This window comes from Aquarana catesbeiana, linkage group LG06, assembly GCF_042186555.1.
Source record: "Aquarana catesbeiana isolate 2022-GZ linkage group LG06, ASM4218655v1, whole genome shotgun sequence".
NCBI lineage: Eukaryota > Metazoa > Chordata > Amphibia > Anura > Ranidae > Aquarana > Aquarana catesbeiana.
This window is the reverse complement of record NC_133329.1, coordinates 194,600,983-194,617,373: the sequence shown is the minus strand read 5'-3', so window position 1 is coordinate 194,617,373 and position 16,391 is coordinate 194,600,983. Positions and strand designations below refer to the sequence as shown.

The 16,391-nt window shown below is 44.9% G+C and overlaps 1 protein-coding gene across 11 annotated transcripts in view; it reads right to left on the bottom strand.

The window, feature by feature from the left end:
• Positions 1 to 16,391, bottom strand: part of CLEC16A (C-type lectin domain containing 16A) — a 1,646,984-nt gene that overhangs the window by 765,644 nt on the left and 864,949 nt on the right. For all 11 annotated transcript variants that reach the window (XM_073591184.1, XM_073591186.1, XM_073591185.1 and 8 more), the window contains one exon: positions 14,655 to 14,764. In XM_073591184.1, coding sequence (XP_073447285.1) covers positions 14,655 to 14,764 — 110 coding nt within the window. The remainder of the gene's footprint in view (positions 1 to 14,654; positions 14,765 to 16,391) is intronic.

Here is a 16,391-nt window from a genome sequence, read left to right as displayed (position 1 = left end):
GAAGGAAAGACATATGATCAAAAGGTGAGATGCATTTATATCATTAGACAAAATTGTTATTATTATTAGAAACAGGAGATTTGGCTGTGTGCTCAGTGTGCAGCCAAATTTCACGGTCATCATCAACTTAGGTATTTTGTCTGCCCTAAAGTGAGTCTCCTGGAGAAATGCAATGTGAGCTCTTTGTCTCCACAGCTCCACAAGACAACTAGTATGCTTCTCTGGGGAATTCGACCCCTTTATGTTCCAAGAAAGGATCTTGGATGCTGCCAGATTCTATGTCAACTCGCGTCGACTACTGGGGTGGGGGGTGGGGGGAATATAGGAAAAAGTAAAAGTGAAATGTAAAAAAGAGATCTAGTCAAGAATGTAGACTCTGTATAGAGAAACTACTGCTACCAGGGCAGAGTGTTCCTAGTGCGGGGAGTAGTTAGGCACAGCTAAGTTCCGAGTCCCCGCCATTGGGACCCCCGCAGCTAACGTAGTCAAGCGTGTAAAGCACTAAAGTTACCTGGGCTAACTAAACGGTGAGGACGGGCCAGCCAGACGAAATCACAAAGTGACTACTATAGAAATAAACTGTAAACCCCCAGGGAAATAGCTGTAAATAGCAGTAGCCCAGCACTCCAGTCCTAAGACGGCCCGGAAATACGGCACCTAGGTCTTAGCACCGCAAGTCGCCCGAGTCCATCCAGAGGCAGGGCCCCAGCATCCGAGTAGTAATTGAAAAATTGTAAACACCTTGTGGGGCCTGTATCACGTCAAAGGAAAGGCATTAGTTAAGAGAGCATATACATAAACACATAAATATACCCGCAAGCACATATAGGTGCCCGCACATATACCCATATGTATGCATAACCCTGCTAAGCACAGTGTAACAACTTCATTAATTATTTGCAGCAAGTAGTATATTGACAGGTCGCAGGTACACGACCATGCAACCGCCTCCTCCCCATTGGTCTAGTACTCCAAACCCAGTCAAGGTCATCAGCAAGGCGCCACTAATGTGTGGCTACTCGGTAAGCAAGCTCAACCCCAGGAATAGCTGTTGCTCTTTAGCACATTCCGGTGGTTAATGCTCTATTGGGACATTCGGCCTTGATAACGGTTCTTCCGAAATCCACTGTGGATAAACGAGCGGAATCCACCTTATAATGAGACATAAAGGTGTTCCTGGAAGACCAGGTGGCCGCTCTGCAAATTGTTTCCGCCGAGACTCTACAGTAGGCCGCCCAGGAGGTTGCCACTGCCCTGGTGAGTGTGCCCTTTAGCCCACAGGTATCTGGTGGTTACTTAGCAAATAAGCCTTCTTGATGGCCTTTACTAGCCATGACGCAATGGTGTGTGAGGATGCCGTCTGACCTCTCCTGAAGCCATGCGGGATGATTAGGAGACTTTCCGTCTTCCTGATGGATTTGGTTGCCGAGACATACTCCAAGATGTTGCCCTTGACGTCTAATGGATGAGGGTCGCCCTGATCCGTGATAAGTGCTGGGAGATTAATCTCCTGGTTGAAATGAAAGGATGCAGATACCTTGGGAATGAAGTGATCCGAAGGCCTCAGGACTAATCTGTCTGGGTAAACAATCAGGTATGGTTCACTAGCCAGTAGAGCTTGCATCTCTGACACCCTTTTAGCCGATGATATGGCTATTAAGAACGAAACCTTTAGTGTTAGGTCAAAGAGGGAGATGTTCTCAAGCAGGAAGAAAGGTTCTTTAGATAGTGCTTCCAGAACGACTGAGAGGTCCCAGACCGGGAAGGAAGGTTTTCTGGGGGGCCTTAGTTTTAGGCAGGCCCTTTGAAACTGGATGACAAGGGGCTCTTGTGCCCACTTAACTGCTGTCAAGGCGGATAGGGCCGACACTTGAACCTTCAGGGTGCTTGACTTAAGGCCTTTTTCTAGGCCTGACTGAAGAAACTCCAGAATCTGTGATACCGAAGGGGAGGATGAGTCCCAGCCTTGAGTGAAGGCGACAAATTTCTCCCAGACCCTTCTGTAGGTGTTGTTGGTGGTAGGTCTTCTGGCCTGGAGTAAAAGTGTCCACCACCTTTTGGGAACAGCCTTGATCTAAGTACCTAGCCCTTTCAGTCTCCAGGCCATCAAATGTAGCTTCTCCGGGTTCGGGTGAAGTAGATGGCCCTGGGAGAGCAGGTCCGTCGATAACGGGAGGAGCAGGGGATCTGCCGTGTTCAGTTGCATGAGGGTAGTAAACCATGGCCTCCTCGGCCAAAAAAGAATTACTGCTACTACCAATGCTGTTGACTTCTTGAGCCTCAGAAGGAACCTCGCTATGAGGGGAGTCGGGGGAAAGATGTAGCCCAGGCGGAAATCCCAGGGGTGTTGGAGGCATTCTGTCCCCTCTGCTGAAGGGAAGGGAATTCTCGACAAGAATCTTTGGCATTTCATGTTTTCTGGTGTTGCTGCAAGGTCTATATCCGGTGATCCCCAGGTCCGAGATATGAGAGCATATGCCTGGGGACTCAGAGACCACTCGTTGTTGGAGGCAAAATTCCTGCTTAGCGAGTCGGCCAAGATGTTCTGGGCCCCCGGGAGGTAAACCGCCCTCAAGTCTGACAGGTTCAGCTGTGCCCATTCTAAAACAGGATGGACCTCCTGCATCATGGACCTGCTTCTGGTGCCCCTCTGCCTGTTGATTTAGGCGACAGACACTCTGTTGTCCATTCTCAGAAGGACCTGCTTCCCCCTCAAGTGAGGGCTGAAGGCCAGGAGAGCCTGAAATGCTGCTTTCATTTCCAGAACGTTCGACACTGAGTTCTGTGTCTTGAATAGCCAGCGGCCCTGAGCCGCGTAGTTCTGATAGTGTGCCCACCACCCCTCCAGACTGGCATCTGAGGTCACTATCTCCTGAAGAAGTGTGACTATGTGCTTGCATCTCTTCAAGTTGTGAGGTTGTGTCCACCAACATAGCGGTTGTTTGACCTCCTGTGAGATGGAAATCGGCTGGGACATTGACGTGCCATGCCACTGGCGCAGAAAAGAGATTTGGAGGGGTCTTGAGTTCCATTGCGCCCATTGGACCATTGGAATGGTGGACGATAAGGAGCCTAGGATACTGAGGCATGCTCTGGCTGGTAACGTTGTGGCTGAGATTGATCTCCTCACTCTCTGTATTAGGAGAGGGATTTTTTCCAGTGGAAGCTCCACTGTGTTCGCCCTGGTGTCCAGTTCGGCTCCCAAAAAGACTATTCTCTGCGTGGGATGGATATTGCTTTTCTTCCAATGTATCAGCCACCCTAGGGACTGCAGCGTGGAGACCAGAATTTCCCGATGTTGGATGAGAGACTCCTGGCCGTCTGAGAGAAGCAGGATGTCGTCCCCCAGGTAATGGTGGACCCTTAGTCCCTTCTCTCTCAAGTAGGCTATTACGGGTAATAGGACCTTCGTAAATGTCCTGGGTGTAGTAGAAATCCCGAACGGGAGGCTTTGGAATTGGAAGTGCTGATTGTTTAAGGTGAAACGAAGGAATTTTTGGAATGCGGTGTGGATAGGCATATGTAGATATGCGTCCTGGAGGTCGATTGAAAGCATCCAATCTCCACGGTTTATTGCTTGGAGGATCGATTGTAGGCTTTCCATTATGAACGACTCTATCTGGATTGACCGGTTGAGGTTCTTCAGATCCAAGACTGGACGCAAATCCCCTGACTTTTTTTTTACTAAGAAAAGTGGGGAGTAGAAGCCTTTGCCTCTTTGTGATAGCGGGACCTCCACTATCGCCTGTTTTTGGAGCAGATCCTGGATGTACTGGACTAAAGACAGCCTTTTTTTCTCGGGATGGAGGTAGCTTGGTTGAGCAAAACTGATTCCTTTGGGGGACGACCTTTGAACGACCATCTGGTGGCCACTGTCCATGGGTCTTTTATCGTTTCTGCCCAGATCAGCCTGAACTTTGTGAGTCTGGCATCCACTACCACTGGTTGGGCGGGCGTACCTTCAAAAGGACTTATGATCACTGGAGGCAGGGGTTTGGGGTTTTTGGAATTTGAGGAAGGACGTCTGAGGGTTCTTCCAACTCCTTCTATATTCCTTTTTGGGCCTATAGGTTTTTGCATCCATGTATCTCTCCGGGAGATTGCGTCTAAAGGGAGGCGGTCTCTGCTGTTTCGTCTTTTGTCTGATGAGATAAGACCTGACTTCCCGCCATTGCAGTATCTAAGTTTGTCCCGAAGAGGTTTACCCCGTTGTACAGGATTCGGCACCTGGCTAGACGCATCAACAATGCGTCTACTACTGGGGGGGGGGGACCAAAGGGGATTCCTTGGGTTCCCTAAGCAGGTATAATTTGGTAAGTCTGTTGGTTATACTAGTCTTCTTTTCAGAATTCTGCCATTCCTCCTTAATCAGCTAATCTAATTCATTGATGAACAAGAATGCCTCCGGAACTCTTTTGAGATTTGGGAAATACTTCCTCTGTTTCTGCTGTGGCTCCTTAGGTTCCTCCCAGTTTATCGATTCCTTGCCCGATTTAACGAAAGGCTCTATTAGCGAAAAATCAAATCCGGCTGACGCTTCCAGCTCTTCATTGTCCGACGGGAATTCTTGTTCCCTTGATGTACTGGGATGGGTAGGTGAGGCGCTCTGGGCTGTAAACGCTGCATCGGGAGTTGAGACTTGCGGAGTTCAGACTCCAGTAGGCTCTATGGTATCCGGTTCTTTCTCCCTGGTGGCTTTGTCAATGCATCTGCGACAAGCCAGTTTATCTGGGAGGGCTGTGGCCCTGCATACCCAGCAAGCGTTCCCGACCGGGTGGGGGGGTGCACAGGTGACTGGCGTCTACGTGCAGGGGATCTTCTGTGGTAGGAGTGGCTATGCCTTGAGTAGGATTGACTCCTTCTACAGCTTCCCCTATGGCCTGAGCGACTTCTTCCGCATGAGCGGCTTCACCTATGGCCGGATCGGCTTCTTCTGTGCGAGGTCTCTCTATGCCTTGATTTGGACGATCTTGAGGACCTGATAGGGCTTACCAATTAGGCAGCGTTAGTGGAATCCTGCTCTCTTTTTCGATCTTCACTACTTACCAAAGGGATTCCCCCCCCCCCCTTACCTATTAGGCTGATGGTGATCTGCTGGGGAAGCGGCCTCCATAGGAAAAGAGGGGTGATGCACCTGAGAGAGAGAGACAGGAAGGTAAGAACATGCAGAGTAAGTCAAGAAAAGGGCATAAAAACAAAGAGGCCACTTACCCAGAAGGGGAGGGGTACACCATGAATGTAATCCAAGCAAAAATGCAATCAGAAGACATTCAGGGAGCAGGAGCAGCATAGAAACAGTATCAGGAGCTTTTTAAAATTGTTGCCCTGGCCGCCGAGGTAACGCTTCGCATGCGCAGTGCAACGCTCAGCGCCATCTTGGAGCCTGGCAAAAACGAAGGGACGCCCTGAGGCTGTGTACTGCGCATGTGCAGAAGTGCCGAGACACCCGGCGTGCTGCGGGGAGCCATAGAACTACAAGGCACAGGAAACACAATAAAAGTGATATGAAAGATTTTGGAGGCCGCTGCACAACAACTAAGCCTATTTAAGGCTTATACTGGAGCCGCAAACATACCCCTGAGATCAACAGAGCAGGGTTCCTTCCATCTAGCTCTGTACAGGTAAGGACTTCCACCCAGGAGAGGCTAGAACCTGGCTGGGGTGAAGCGGTAAGGGGGTGCTTCTTAATCCGTTCGGTCCTGACAGGTGAGGAAAAATAAGAGAATACTGGGGCGGGGGCACCCTCTGCAATTTATAGCTATGTAGTCCTATCAGGTTGTGGGGGCGGAGTCACAACCCAAAGTGTATGCTGCCATGATGCGACAGGAAAGCTTGTTAATGTATTCACTTTGTGGAGCATACTTGTTGTCCATGCATTTGGGAGTTATCACATACAGAGTTACGTAGAAGTAGAATGAGACCCGCTTCAATGGTTGCCGAGGTGGATCTTTGGTTAGTTAGGTTCCGTCATCATCCAAGAATTCGGAAACGGAAATAGAAAGGTAAGAACAAGAAAAGCAATGTAACAGGTAGCACAGTGAAGCACCTAATTTGGTGTAACAAATATAGAAAGTGTGGAGCACCTAGAGGCAGCATTCTGCTGCTAGATTTTATTGGGGGATAAGTTCATCCTTACACTCCCTACCCCGTCCTCACGGGGACCATAGAACTAAGGTGGACCCTCCAGACCTACTCACAGGTGGGATTTTGCATTTTTAGCATTCACCTCTTTCCATTCTCTTTCAATCCGACGTTGCTGGTGTTGGGGTTTCCGTCCTCTGATTCAGGGAGCATACCCCACTCCCTTAGAAGAGCAATCCCCTTTTCCAAGGTGGTTATTGCGTAGGTATGATTGTCTCTGGTTATGGTGATTTTCGTCGGATACCCCCCATCTATATGCGATTTTATGGGTGCGTAATACTTTGGTTACTGTATTTAGGCTTTTTCTTTTTTGTAGTGTGTATTGTGACAAATCCGCAAAAAACTGCAGATTCTGGTACTGAGATGGGATTTGGTCTTGCTTCCGCATCAAAGTCATTAAATTTTCTTTCACATGGAAGAAAGGCAAACGCATGAGTACATCTCTAGGAACATGGTCAGACAAATGTGACGGCTTTAGCAGGTGATAGATCCTGTCTATAGTAACGTCTAAATCAGTGAGACTTGGCATGAGATTTTTAAACAGTGTTGTCGCATAGAGGTTTAGGTCAGACTGCTGTACTGATTCGGGGATCCCCCTTATCAGGTTGTTTCTTCTCGAGCTATCCCCCATGTCCGCTAACTTTGCTTTTATCCATTCATTCTCACCTTCTTTTTCATCATAGGCATCCACTAGGTCATTTATGGTGTCAGCATACTCTCCCATTTTAGCCTCCATATGATCCACTCTTTCCCCCACTGCCTGTATGTCTCTGTTAAATCTGTGCATACATGAGGCCATATCCGATTGGATCTAGCTCCTTAAAGATAGTAGCATATCTTTCAGAACAGTATCTAGTACTGGTTGATTCTGTGTGGGTAATGATTCAATAGCCTCTGGCATCTCTCTTGTGTCCTCCCCTGAATCTGACATGTGGCTCCCCTCCGGATCTAATCCTTTGCCATCTAGTCTGGGTTTTGACTTTGCCGGGCTGTTAGAGGATGGGGTGGGAGGATTAGAGTGCGGGCTTGAGGATAAGGTGTGTTTGGGAGGTGGATTGCCTTTTTTTAGTGTATATTTGTGACTCGTGGCGGCCGGAGTATTGTAGGCCTCGGCGCCATTTTGCCTACCTCTGCCGGCTGGTGAAAAGAAGTCCGTGAGGCGATGCGGCCGCCTATCGTTATGCAGCTTGTTGGACATGCTGCCAGAGATGTCCCCTCCTGAATCACCGTTCATCTGGTGTGAAAGGCTCCCTAGATTGGCTGCTGTGTGCCGTTGTTTCTCTGTGAACGGCGGAGCTCCGGAGCTACACGTCCATTCGGTTCCACTGCAGGCCAAGCCCCCGTTATGACAATTTTGTGAAAAAAATTAAAATAAAAAATTCTTCATTTTCCCAAGAATTGTGGGAAAAAATACAACTTCAAAAAACTCACCATACCTCTTACTAAATACCTTTGACTGTCTAATTTTCAAAAAGCAGTCATTTGGGGGGTATTTGTACTTTCCTGACATTTCAGAGCCTCAAGAAATGAGATAGGCCGTCAGTGCATCAGGTGTGAACAATTTTTAATGATTTGCACCATAGCTTTTAGACTCTATAACTTTCACAGAGACTAAAAAATATATACACTAATTTGGGTTATTTTTACCAGAGATGTAGCAGTATAAATTTTGGCCCAAATTTATGAACAAAAATGGCTTATTTGTACATTTTTATCATGGAAACTAAAAAAAAAAAAAAAAAGTGTTTTTTTTTTTTCAAAATCTTCGCTATTTTTTCACTTATGTCGCAAAAAATAAAAAACCCAGTGGTGATTAAATACCACCAAAAGAAACCTCTATTTGTATGAAAAAAATTATAAAAATTTTGTTTGGGTACAGTAATGCATGACTGAGTAATTGGCATTCAAAGTGTGAGAGTGCTAAAAGCTAAAAATTTGTGTGGGCAGGAAGGGTGTATAAATGCCCTGTATTGAAGTGGTTAATATTATTGCTTTGGCGAGTAAAATTACCTACCCTCTCTGCTGACCAACTTAATTCTTTCTCTCAACCCTTTACAACGCAAAAAAAATGGTCTAGTAATAAGCAAACTGCCTAATTGTAAATCCCTGGGAGAGGACGGATTTTCATACGAATACTATATAAACATCTGTCAGATGAAGTCATTGCCCACCTTCAATCTTGCCTCCTCTTCTGGTAATTTCCTTCCTGAAATGTTAAGAGTGATGATAGTAACAATTCCCAAACCTAAAAAAGACCCAACTTTACCTGAAAACTATCCCTTCTCAACGCAGATGTAAAAATCTTTGCCAAACTTTTAGCACTCAGACTACAATGTGTTCTACCACATCTTATCCACCTGGACCAAGTGGGCTTTGCCCCTGGTCATCAAGCTCCCGGCGATACTAGACAACTCAATCTAATATCCCAGGCTGTTATCCTCTCAAATGCCTTCACTGCTTCTCTCTTTGGAAGTGGACAAGACGTTTGACAAGGTCCACTTGGAATACCTTAAGGCAGTACTTGATACCTTTGGGATCACAGGATGGCTACAGACAGCTGTTCTATCTCTTTAGTCAACTCCCGCAACCACTGTTCTTACCTCAGGGAGGAAGTCCAAGCCTATACAAATATCCAATGGAACCAGACTAGGATGTCCCCTATCATTTTCACACTTCTTATGGAACCATTAGCAGAAATTATTAGATGCCACCCCTCTCTCTCTCTATAGCTGCCTCTAAGCATAAAATAAGTCTGTTTACTGACTATGTCTCGCACATCGTTTCTAACCCTACAACATTGTAGCCTGCAACCCAGAAACTGTTGGACCAATTTATAGCTGCATCCTACTATAAACTGAATGCCACGAAGTCAAAAATCCTAGGTATCAAAGTCTCAGCCTCTATGCGATCCTTCTTAAGCAAATAATTTACCTTTAGCTGGTCCTCTACCTCTTTGACCTTCTTAGGTACACATCTTACCACACTTACCTCCCAACTTTAAAGTAGAACTGCAGGCAAAACTTTATTTTTCATTTTGTATAGAGCAACCTGTCAGATTTTTCTTTTCTTTTTCCCAACTGTGTCCCATGGCAGAGATTTCCCTTCACTTCCTGTCCCATAGCCAAACAGGAAGTGAGAGGAAATCTCTGTAAATTAAGGGAATTCCTTGGGGACCCCCAGGTCACCAGAATTAATGTCCCCATTGGAAGAGTTCCTCTCCATTACTTTTCTGGGGACAACACAAAATTTGGGATGTGTTTTTACTTTTACTTTCAATGGTAATGGTAAACAGGACAAAAAAATAGGGTAAATATCCCTAATGGGGGCACAGACAGCACTGAAAACCTGACAGGGGTTCTCTCCTCTCCAAAACAAATAAAAAAAAGTTTTACCTTTAGTTACACTTTAAGCCCTTTTTGGACTCCTTACCCCAGCTGTAATCTAATTTACGAGCCCAAGAGCTCTCTGTAGCAGGAAGAATAGCAGCTCTGAAAATGTTGTTCTTTCCCAAACTCCTGACATTTATTCCATACTCTCATAATCCCTATCCCATGCACACTTCCTCTTTATGGTCCAACGACTTTTTTTCTCAGTATCTATAGAATCACATACCTCCTAGATGTTCCCTCACCATTATGATGAGACATAGAACAAACGGAGGAATGAATGGGTCTACCCAATGTCTTAGCTTACTACAAGACATGCATTTTGGACCAACTCAAACATTGGTGAAATACTCGAAAAAATAAAACATGGGCACTTATGGAAGCCATTACTATTCCACTCAGACCCTAAATTGGCCCTTATTGCTATCCAATATGGGATCTTATTTTAATACCTCCTCCATCCCAGCGGTGTGGGTGTCCATCAAACTGTGGTCTGAGCTCCCTCTTCTCCCCCCCCCCCACCGTGGGGTAATTATGTACTGTCAGTGCTCCAATATTTTATTTTTTTATACCAGGGCTCAAAATTTCAAGTGCTGAGCTACTAGCCAGGCCTTAAAGTGGATGTAAACCCGATTCATGAAATTTGAGCTAGGCACATACAGGTAAAAGCCAGTAAATTAGAATATTTTGAAAAACTTGATTTATTTCAGTAATTGCATTCAAAAAGTGTAACTTGTACATTATATTTATTCATTGCACACAGACTGATGCATTCAAATGTTTATTTCATTTAATTTTGATGATTTGAAGTGGCAACAAATGAAAATCCGAAATTCCGTGTGTCACAAAATTTGAATATTGTGTAAGGGTTAAATTTTGAAGACACCTGGTGCCACAAACTAATCAGCTGATTAACTCAAAACACCTGCAAAGGGCTTTAAATGGTCTCTCAGTCCAGTTCTGAAGCCTACACAAACATGGGGAAGACTTCAGATTTGACAGCTGTCCAAAAGGCGACCATCGACACATTGCACAAGGAGGGAAAGACACAAAAGGTTATTGCTGAAGAGGCTGGCTGTTCTCAGAGCTCTGTGTCCAAACACATTAATAGAGAGGCAAAGGGAAGGAAAAACTGTGGTCAGAAAAAGTGTACAAGCGATAGGGATCACCGCGCCCTAGTCAAGATTGTGAAAAAAAACCCATTCAAAAATGTGGGGGAGATTCACAAGGAGTGGACAGCTGCTGGAGTCAGTGCTTCAAGATCCACCACCAAGAGACGCTTGAAAGACATGGGTTTCAACTGCCGCATACCTCGTGTCAAGCCACTGTTGACCAAGAAACAGCGCGAAAACCGTCTCACCTGGGCTAAGGAAAAAAAGAGCTGGACTGCTGCTGAGTGGTCCAAAGTCATGTTTTCTGACGAAAGCAAATTTTGCATTTCCTTTGGAAATCGAGGTCCCAGAGTCTGGAGGAAGACAGGAGAGGCACAGGATCCACGTTGCCTGAAGTCTAGTGTAAAGTTTTCACCATCAGTGATGGTTTGGGGTGCCATGTCATCTGCTGGTGTCGGTCCACTCTGTTTCCTGAGATCCAGGGTCAACGCAGCCGTCTACCAGCAAGTTTTAGAGCACTTCATGCTTCCTGCTGCTGACCTGCTCTATGGAGATGGAGATTTCAGGTTCCAACAGGACTTGGCGCCTGCACACAGCGCAAAATCTACCCGTGCCTGGTTTACGGACCATGGTATTTCTGTTCTAAATTGGCCAGCCAACTCCCCTGACCTTAGCCCCATAGAAAATCTGTGGGGTATTGTGAAAAGGAAGATGCAGAATGCCACACCCAACAACGCAGAAGAGTTGAAGGCCACTATCAGAGCAACCTGGGCTCTCATAACACCTGAGCAGTGCCAGAAACTCATCGACTCCATGCCACGCCGCATTAATGCAGTAATTGAGGCAAAAGGAGCTCCAACCAAGTATTGAGTATTGTACATGCTCATATTTTTCATTTTCATACTTTTCAGTTGGCCAACATTTCTAAAAAATCCCTTTTTTGTATTAGCCTTAAGTAATATTCGAATTTTGTGACACACGGAATTTTGGATTTTCATTTGTTGCCACTTCAAATCATCAAAATTAAATGAAATAAACATTTGAATGCATCAGTCTGTGTGCAATGAATAAATATAATGTACAAGTTACACTTTTTGAATGCAATTACTGAAATAAATCAAGTTTTTCAAAATATTCTAATTTACTGGCTTTTACCTGTATATCTGCTGTATTTTCTTATCTCTCTCCAAAGCCCTAAGTCCCGTGGCTTTCTCCTGCTCAGTTCTTCTGTTATCAGCATAATTGCTGACAAGTTCTCTGTCAACTAATAAAACCCGCTTGAATTTTGTGTCAGGGTGGGTGCTATAAATAGTATAGCAGAGCTCTGCAAGTCTCTACCTATGTGGAGGGGGGTATGTGTTCCTTTCCTCCAATCAGCTGTCTCACAGTGTATGGCAAGAATCCACACCCACAGGTGAATCAGGAAGAGCACATTCTAACAGGACATGCACTTTCTAAACAGTATATAAACCTGAACACAGCAGATATACATGTAAAACTTATGTAGGGAGATTTGATTCATTTTTGTTTATTATCTGAGGCTGTTCACTTCACTGGGTATAGGAAAGGGTTTACATCCACTTTAAAAGAGAAGTATGTTTTTTAATTTTATTTACCCATCATACTTACCTAGGTGGATACAGCATGCTGCATCTGTCCCCCGACGCCTCTGCACTGAGAACCGAGCCATTGAACCCCCGCCGATGGCTCGGTTCTCACAGCTCCCCGAGCGGAAAGCTGCTGACTGTTAATCAGCAGCTCTCCCCTCTGCTCCTTCAAGCTCACTGAAAAGCTGAGCTGTGGAGGGGCAAGGAGCTACCATCTCAGGCTTTCAGCGGCTCACTGAGGGGCTAAGACAGGCATCAGTCCAGGCACCTGGCGGATCCAGACTTTATTGTCGTGATGACATGGTGCCTGGACTGATTCCAGTGACGTCAGCAGAGAGCTTCAGACTGCTCTCTGCTGAAAATGGGTTACAGCAGTGCAAAACGAATTGCACTCCTGTGACCCATAGGAGAAGCCCAGCCAAACGAGGCCAGGCTGGACACCAGTTTCCCCACACAACCACTATCCCGCCCCGCCCCTAATCACACCCTCATAAATTCACTCTTGAAATTACACTTAAATGTTTTATGCAGAATTAAGTTACAAAAATAAATATTAACAACAGCTTTATCAGTGCCCATTAGTGCAGCCTCACCAGTGCTCATCAATGCAGCCTCATCTGTGCCAATCAATGCAGCCTCACCAGTGATTATCAATGCAGCCTCACCAGTGCCCATCAATGCAGCCTCACCAGTGCCCATCAATGGAGCCTCACCAGTGCCCATCAATGGAGCCTCACCAGTGCCCATCAATGGAGCCTCACCAGTGCCCATCAATGGAGCCTCACCAGTGCCCATCAATGGAGCCTCACCAGTGCAGAGGAAGAGAGAGGAGAGTCAGCCAGATCATTACAGAGCGGGGATTGCCACTGTAACAGCTTTCATTTGAATTGCCGGGTGCTCGCCGTCACACACATTCCCGCCTCCTGGCCCTACTCCTTTGATAGACGTGACGCGTCCTGGAATTGGACCATTGTTCTATCAAAGGAGCCGGCTAGGAGGCGGGATTGTGTGTGACGGCGAATGCTCGGCAATTCAAATGAAAGCTGTTACAGTAGGCAATCCCCGCTCTGTGATGATCCTGCCAGTTTTCCTCTTCCTCAGCCCATGCTTGTCTTCAATAATTTTCCACTCGTCAAATGTGAACAGGCGAGAGGAAATTTTGAGGGCTGTTTTTTACCATGCATTGACCTAAACCTTTTGAAAGCCAAAGCCATTACCTTCCTAGGGGACTTATTTACTTTTGTCAATCTATTTGCGCAATAATTCTAGCGCAAGACCTCCTCTGTAACTCTAAACAGGTAACCTGTAAAAAAAAAAAAAAAAGTGTTGCCTAAGGAGATCTTTAAGTACTGTAGTCTGTTGTCATTCCACGAGTGTGCACAATTTTACAGCATGACATGGTATCTATCTACTCGGCGTAACATCATCTTTCACATTATACAAAAAAATTGGGCTAACTTTACTGTTTTTTTTTTTTAATTCATGAAAGTGTATTTTTTCAAAAAAATTGTGTTTGAAAGATTGCTGTGCAATTACAGTGTGGCATGAAGTAATGCAATGGCTTCCATTTTATTCTCTAGGGTCTCTGCTAAAAAAAAATATATATATATATATATATATACACACACAATGTTTGGAGGTTCTAGGTAATTTTCTAGCAAAAAATGCTGCCTTTAACTTGTAAGCAACAATGTCAGAAAAAGGCCTGGTCTTAAAGTGGTTAAAAGGACTTTTACTTGGTACCTGCTGCTGATCCCCCCCCCCCCCCCTCCCAAGAACATTATCTATTGCCCTGGGGTTTACAGATACTTCAAACATGTTGGAACTTGCAGGAGATAGGTCTATACCTTCTGTAAATTGTGAAGTGTAGGAGGAAAATTTGATCATTCACAAGCAGAGGATAATTGTAAAATGTGCTGCATTCTTGTTTATTCAGTAAAAATAACTTAGATCAAATAAAATTATTAGGTCAAATTTACCCCATGTTTTTAAAGCTAGAAATACAATATTTTTTTTAATTTTGCCAAAGTGAGATTTTTTTTTTTTTTCATAAAAATATCTTCACTGCACAGCAAATTGCACATATTTTATGTGGCAAATTTTTGCCCAAATCTTCCTCAATAAATAATTTACTTGAAAACGAAAAAAATCATTGTATGACCACCCTTTTTTGTGTTACCAATATTGTCACTGCCATTTACTGAACAATTTGAATGACCAACTCTGGTAACAGTAGTCCACTATAGACTATTTAAATAACACATAAAATATATCAAAAGGCAGAGTGCACTAGCCCATAGCAGCTTATGAGAACTCATCTTGTATTCGACTAAAAAGTGTGTTTTCTTTCTACAGTTTACTGCAAATCAATGCAATACACTAATGAATAACCCTCTAAATATTCATACCTCCAGGCATGCTAAATGGATATTCTTTATGATGCGGTCACCTTCAAACAGAACAAGACGCTTCAGGAGGATACATGCAAGCTCCAAAGTTGCCAAACGTACTTTGCTATCTATACCAAGACAAGGAAAAAAAAAAAGGAGATTATGGATGTATTAGAGACAAACTGAAAAGGACTAAGCATATCATAACACATCATACAACAGGGTACCACTGAAACAAATTTTTTTATGGTGCTTGAATTGATAGGGAAAGTTGTCATCATAAGATTTTTTGTACTAACCTCAGAATTCATTTTTCCAGTAGTTCATGGAGGACAGAAAAGTAATTTTTTTCAATGTGTAGGGGTAGCCGCTGCTTCTTGGAAGTCTTGACACTGTACATACAAAAAAAAGCACAGCCCAATCTAGTGGTTATACCACTATATATGCACATAACCCTTCCATACAACTTTCCTGTAGCAGAGCCAAAAATACAAAAAGAGCACCTAATCAGAGGGCAGAGAGCTGGGTCCTCCAATGAACTGAAAGTGCAGGAGGAGATATGTCTATGAGAGTATAAGCTTTAGCGATCAGACTTCTTATCCATCAAGCAATGGTGGACTTGGAAGCAGGATGTCCCCTGTGAGGTCCTGAAGACAGGACAAATAAGGGAATTTGTCTGCCTGATCAAAACTGTTGCTTTGAGGTATGCTGTTAATGGCTCTGACTATGCCGAGGCAATGAAGAGAAATTTCCTTTGGGTGCTTTCTAGCAGGGCATAAGGATGACAGGACTTAGCCTGTATTGTGGGGGGGAGACCGATATCACCTTACGAAAAAAAGATGGTCTTGGGTGCAAGACTACTTTGACATTGTGAAGGAGGAACAGCTTGTTACAGGATAGCCACCAAATCAGAGGCATGTCTGACATGTGATAGCAACCAAAAAGGCCACTTTGAACCCATCAGGGATATCCCCTGGGAGTCAAGTGCCTGTGTTCGTACAAGACAAAAAAGATATTATAGTAGATATTCTTGGAAGTGGCCTCTCTTGCTTTTAGACTCTGAGACCCCCCGGTCTCTCAAAACATGGGCTTCATTAGCCTACTTTTAAGAGACTGAATATGTCTGTGAACCAGGTTCTTTTGGGCCAGTTTGGTGCAATGATAATCACCGGCTTCTTCTCTTGCCCTGTTTTGTGGAGCAGATGAGGAAGAATTCTCTGGGGGGAGAAGGGCTTAGGTTAGCCTGAACTGAAACCGGAGGATTATCAAGGCATCCGATGCCAGCTCTAGGGAGGAGTCCTTGGTCCTGGCCACAAACACAGATAGTCTGTTAAATCTGGAGACCAGGATGTCACAACTAGGGTCCTCCAATTGTAACATATATGGGTGAAGGGCTCATTCCTCTTGATCCAGGTTGTGGCAGCTGAGGTGATCTGCCTTCCAGTTCTCCACTCCTGGGATGGAGACCATGGAGATTGCTGGGCATTGAGTCTGTTTATGAGATTATCTGGTTTGCTTGACTCCTGCATGATGCCTGGATCCCTCATGATGGTTTATATAGTCCACAGCATGTCCTTGAAGAAGGGGGGTCCAGTGCTGCATAGCCATGTTTATTGTTCTGAGCACCAGAATGTTGATGATGAGCATGGGTTCCATCAGTGTCCATGTTCCCTTGACTGCAAAGGACTGGAACATTCCTCCAAAGCCCGGAATACTGGCATCCATTGTTATCAATTTCCAGCAATAAGGAAGGAA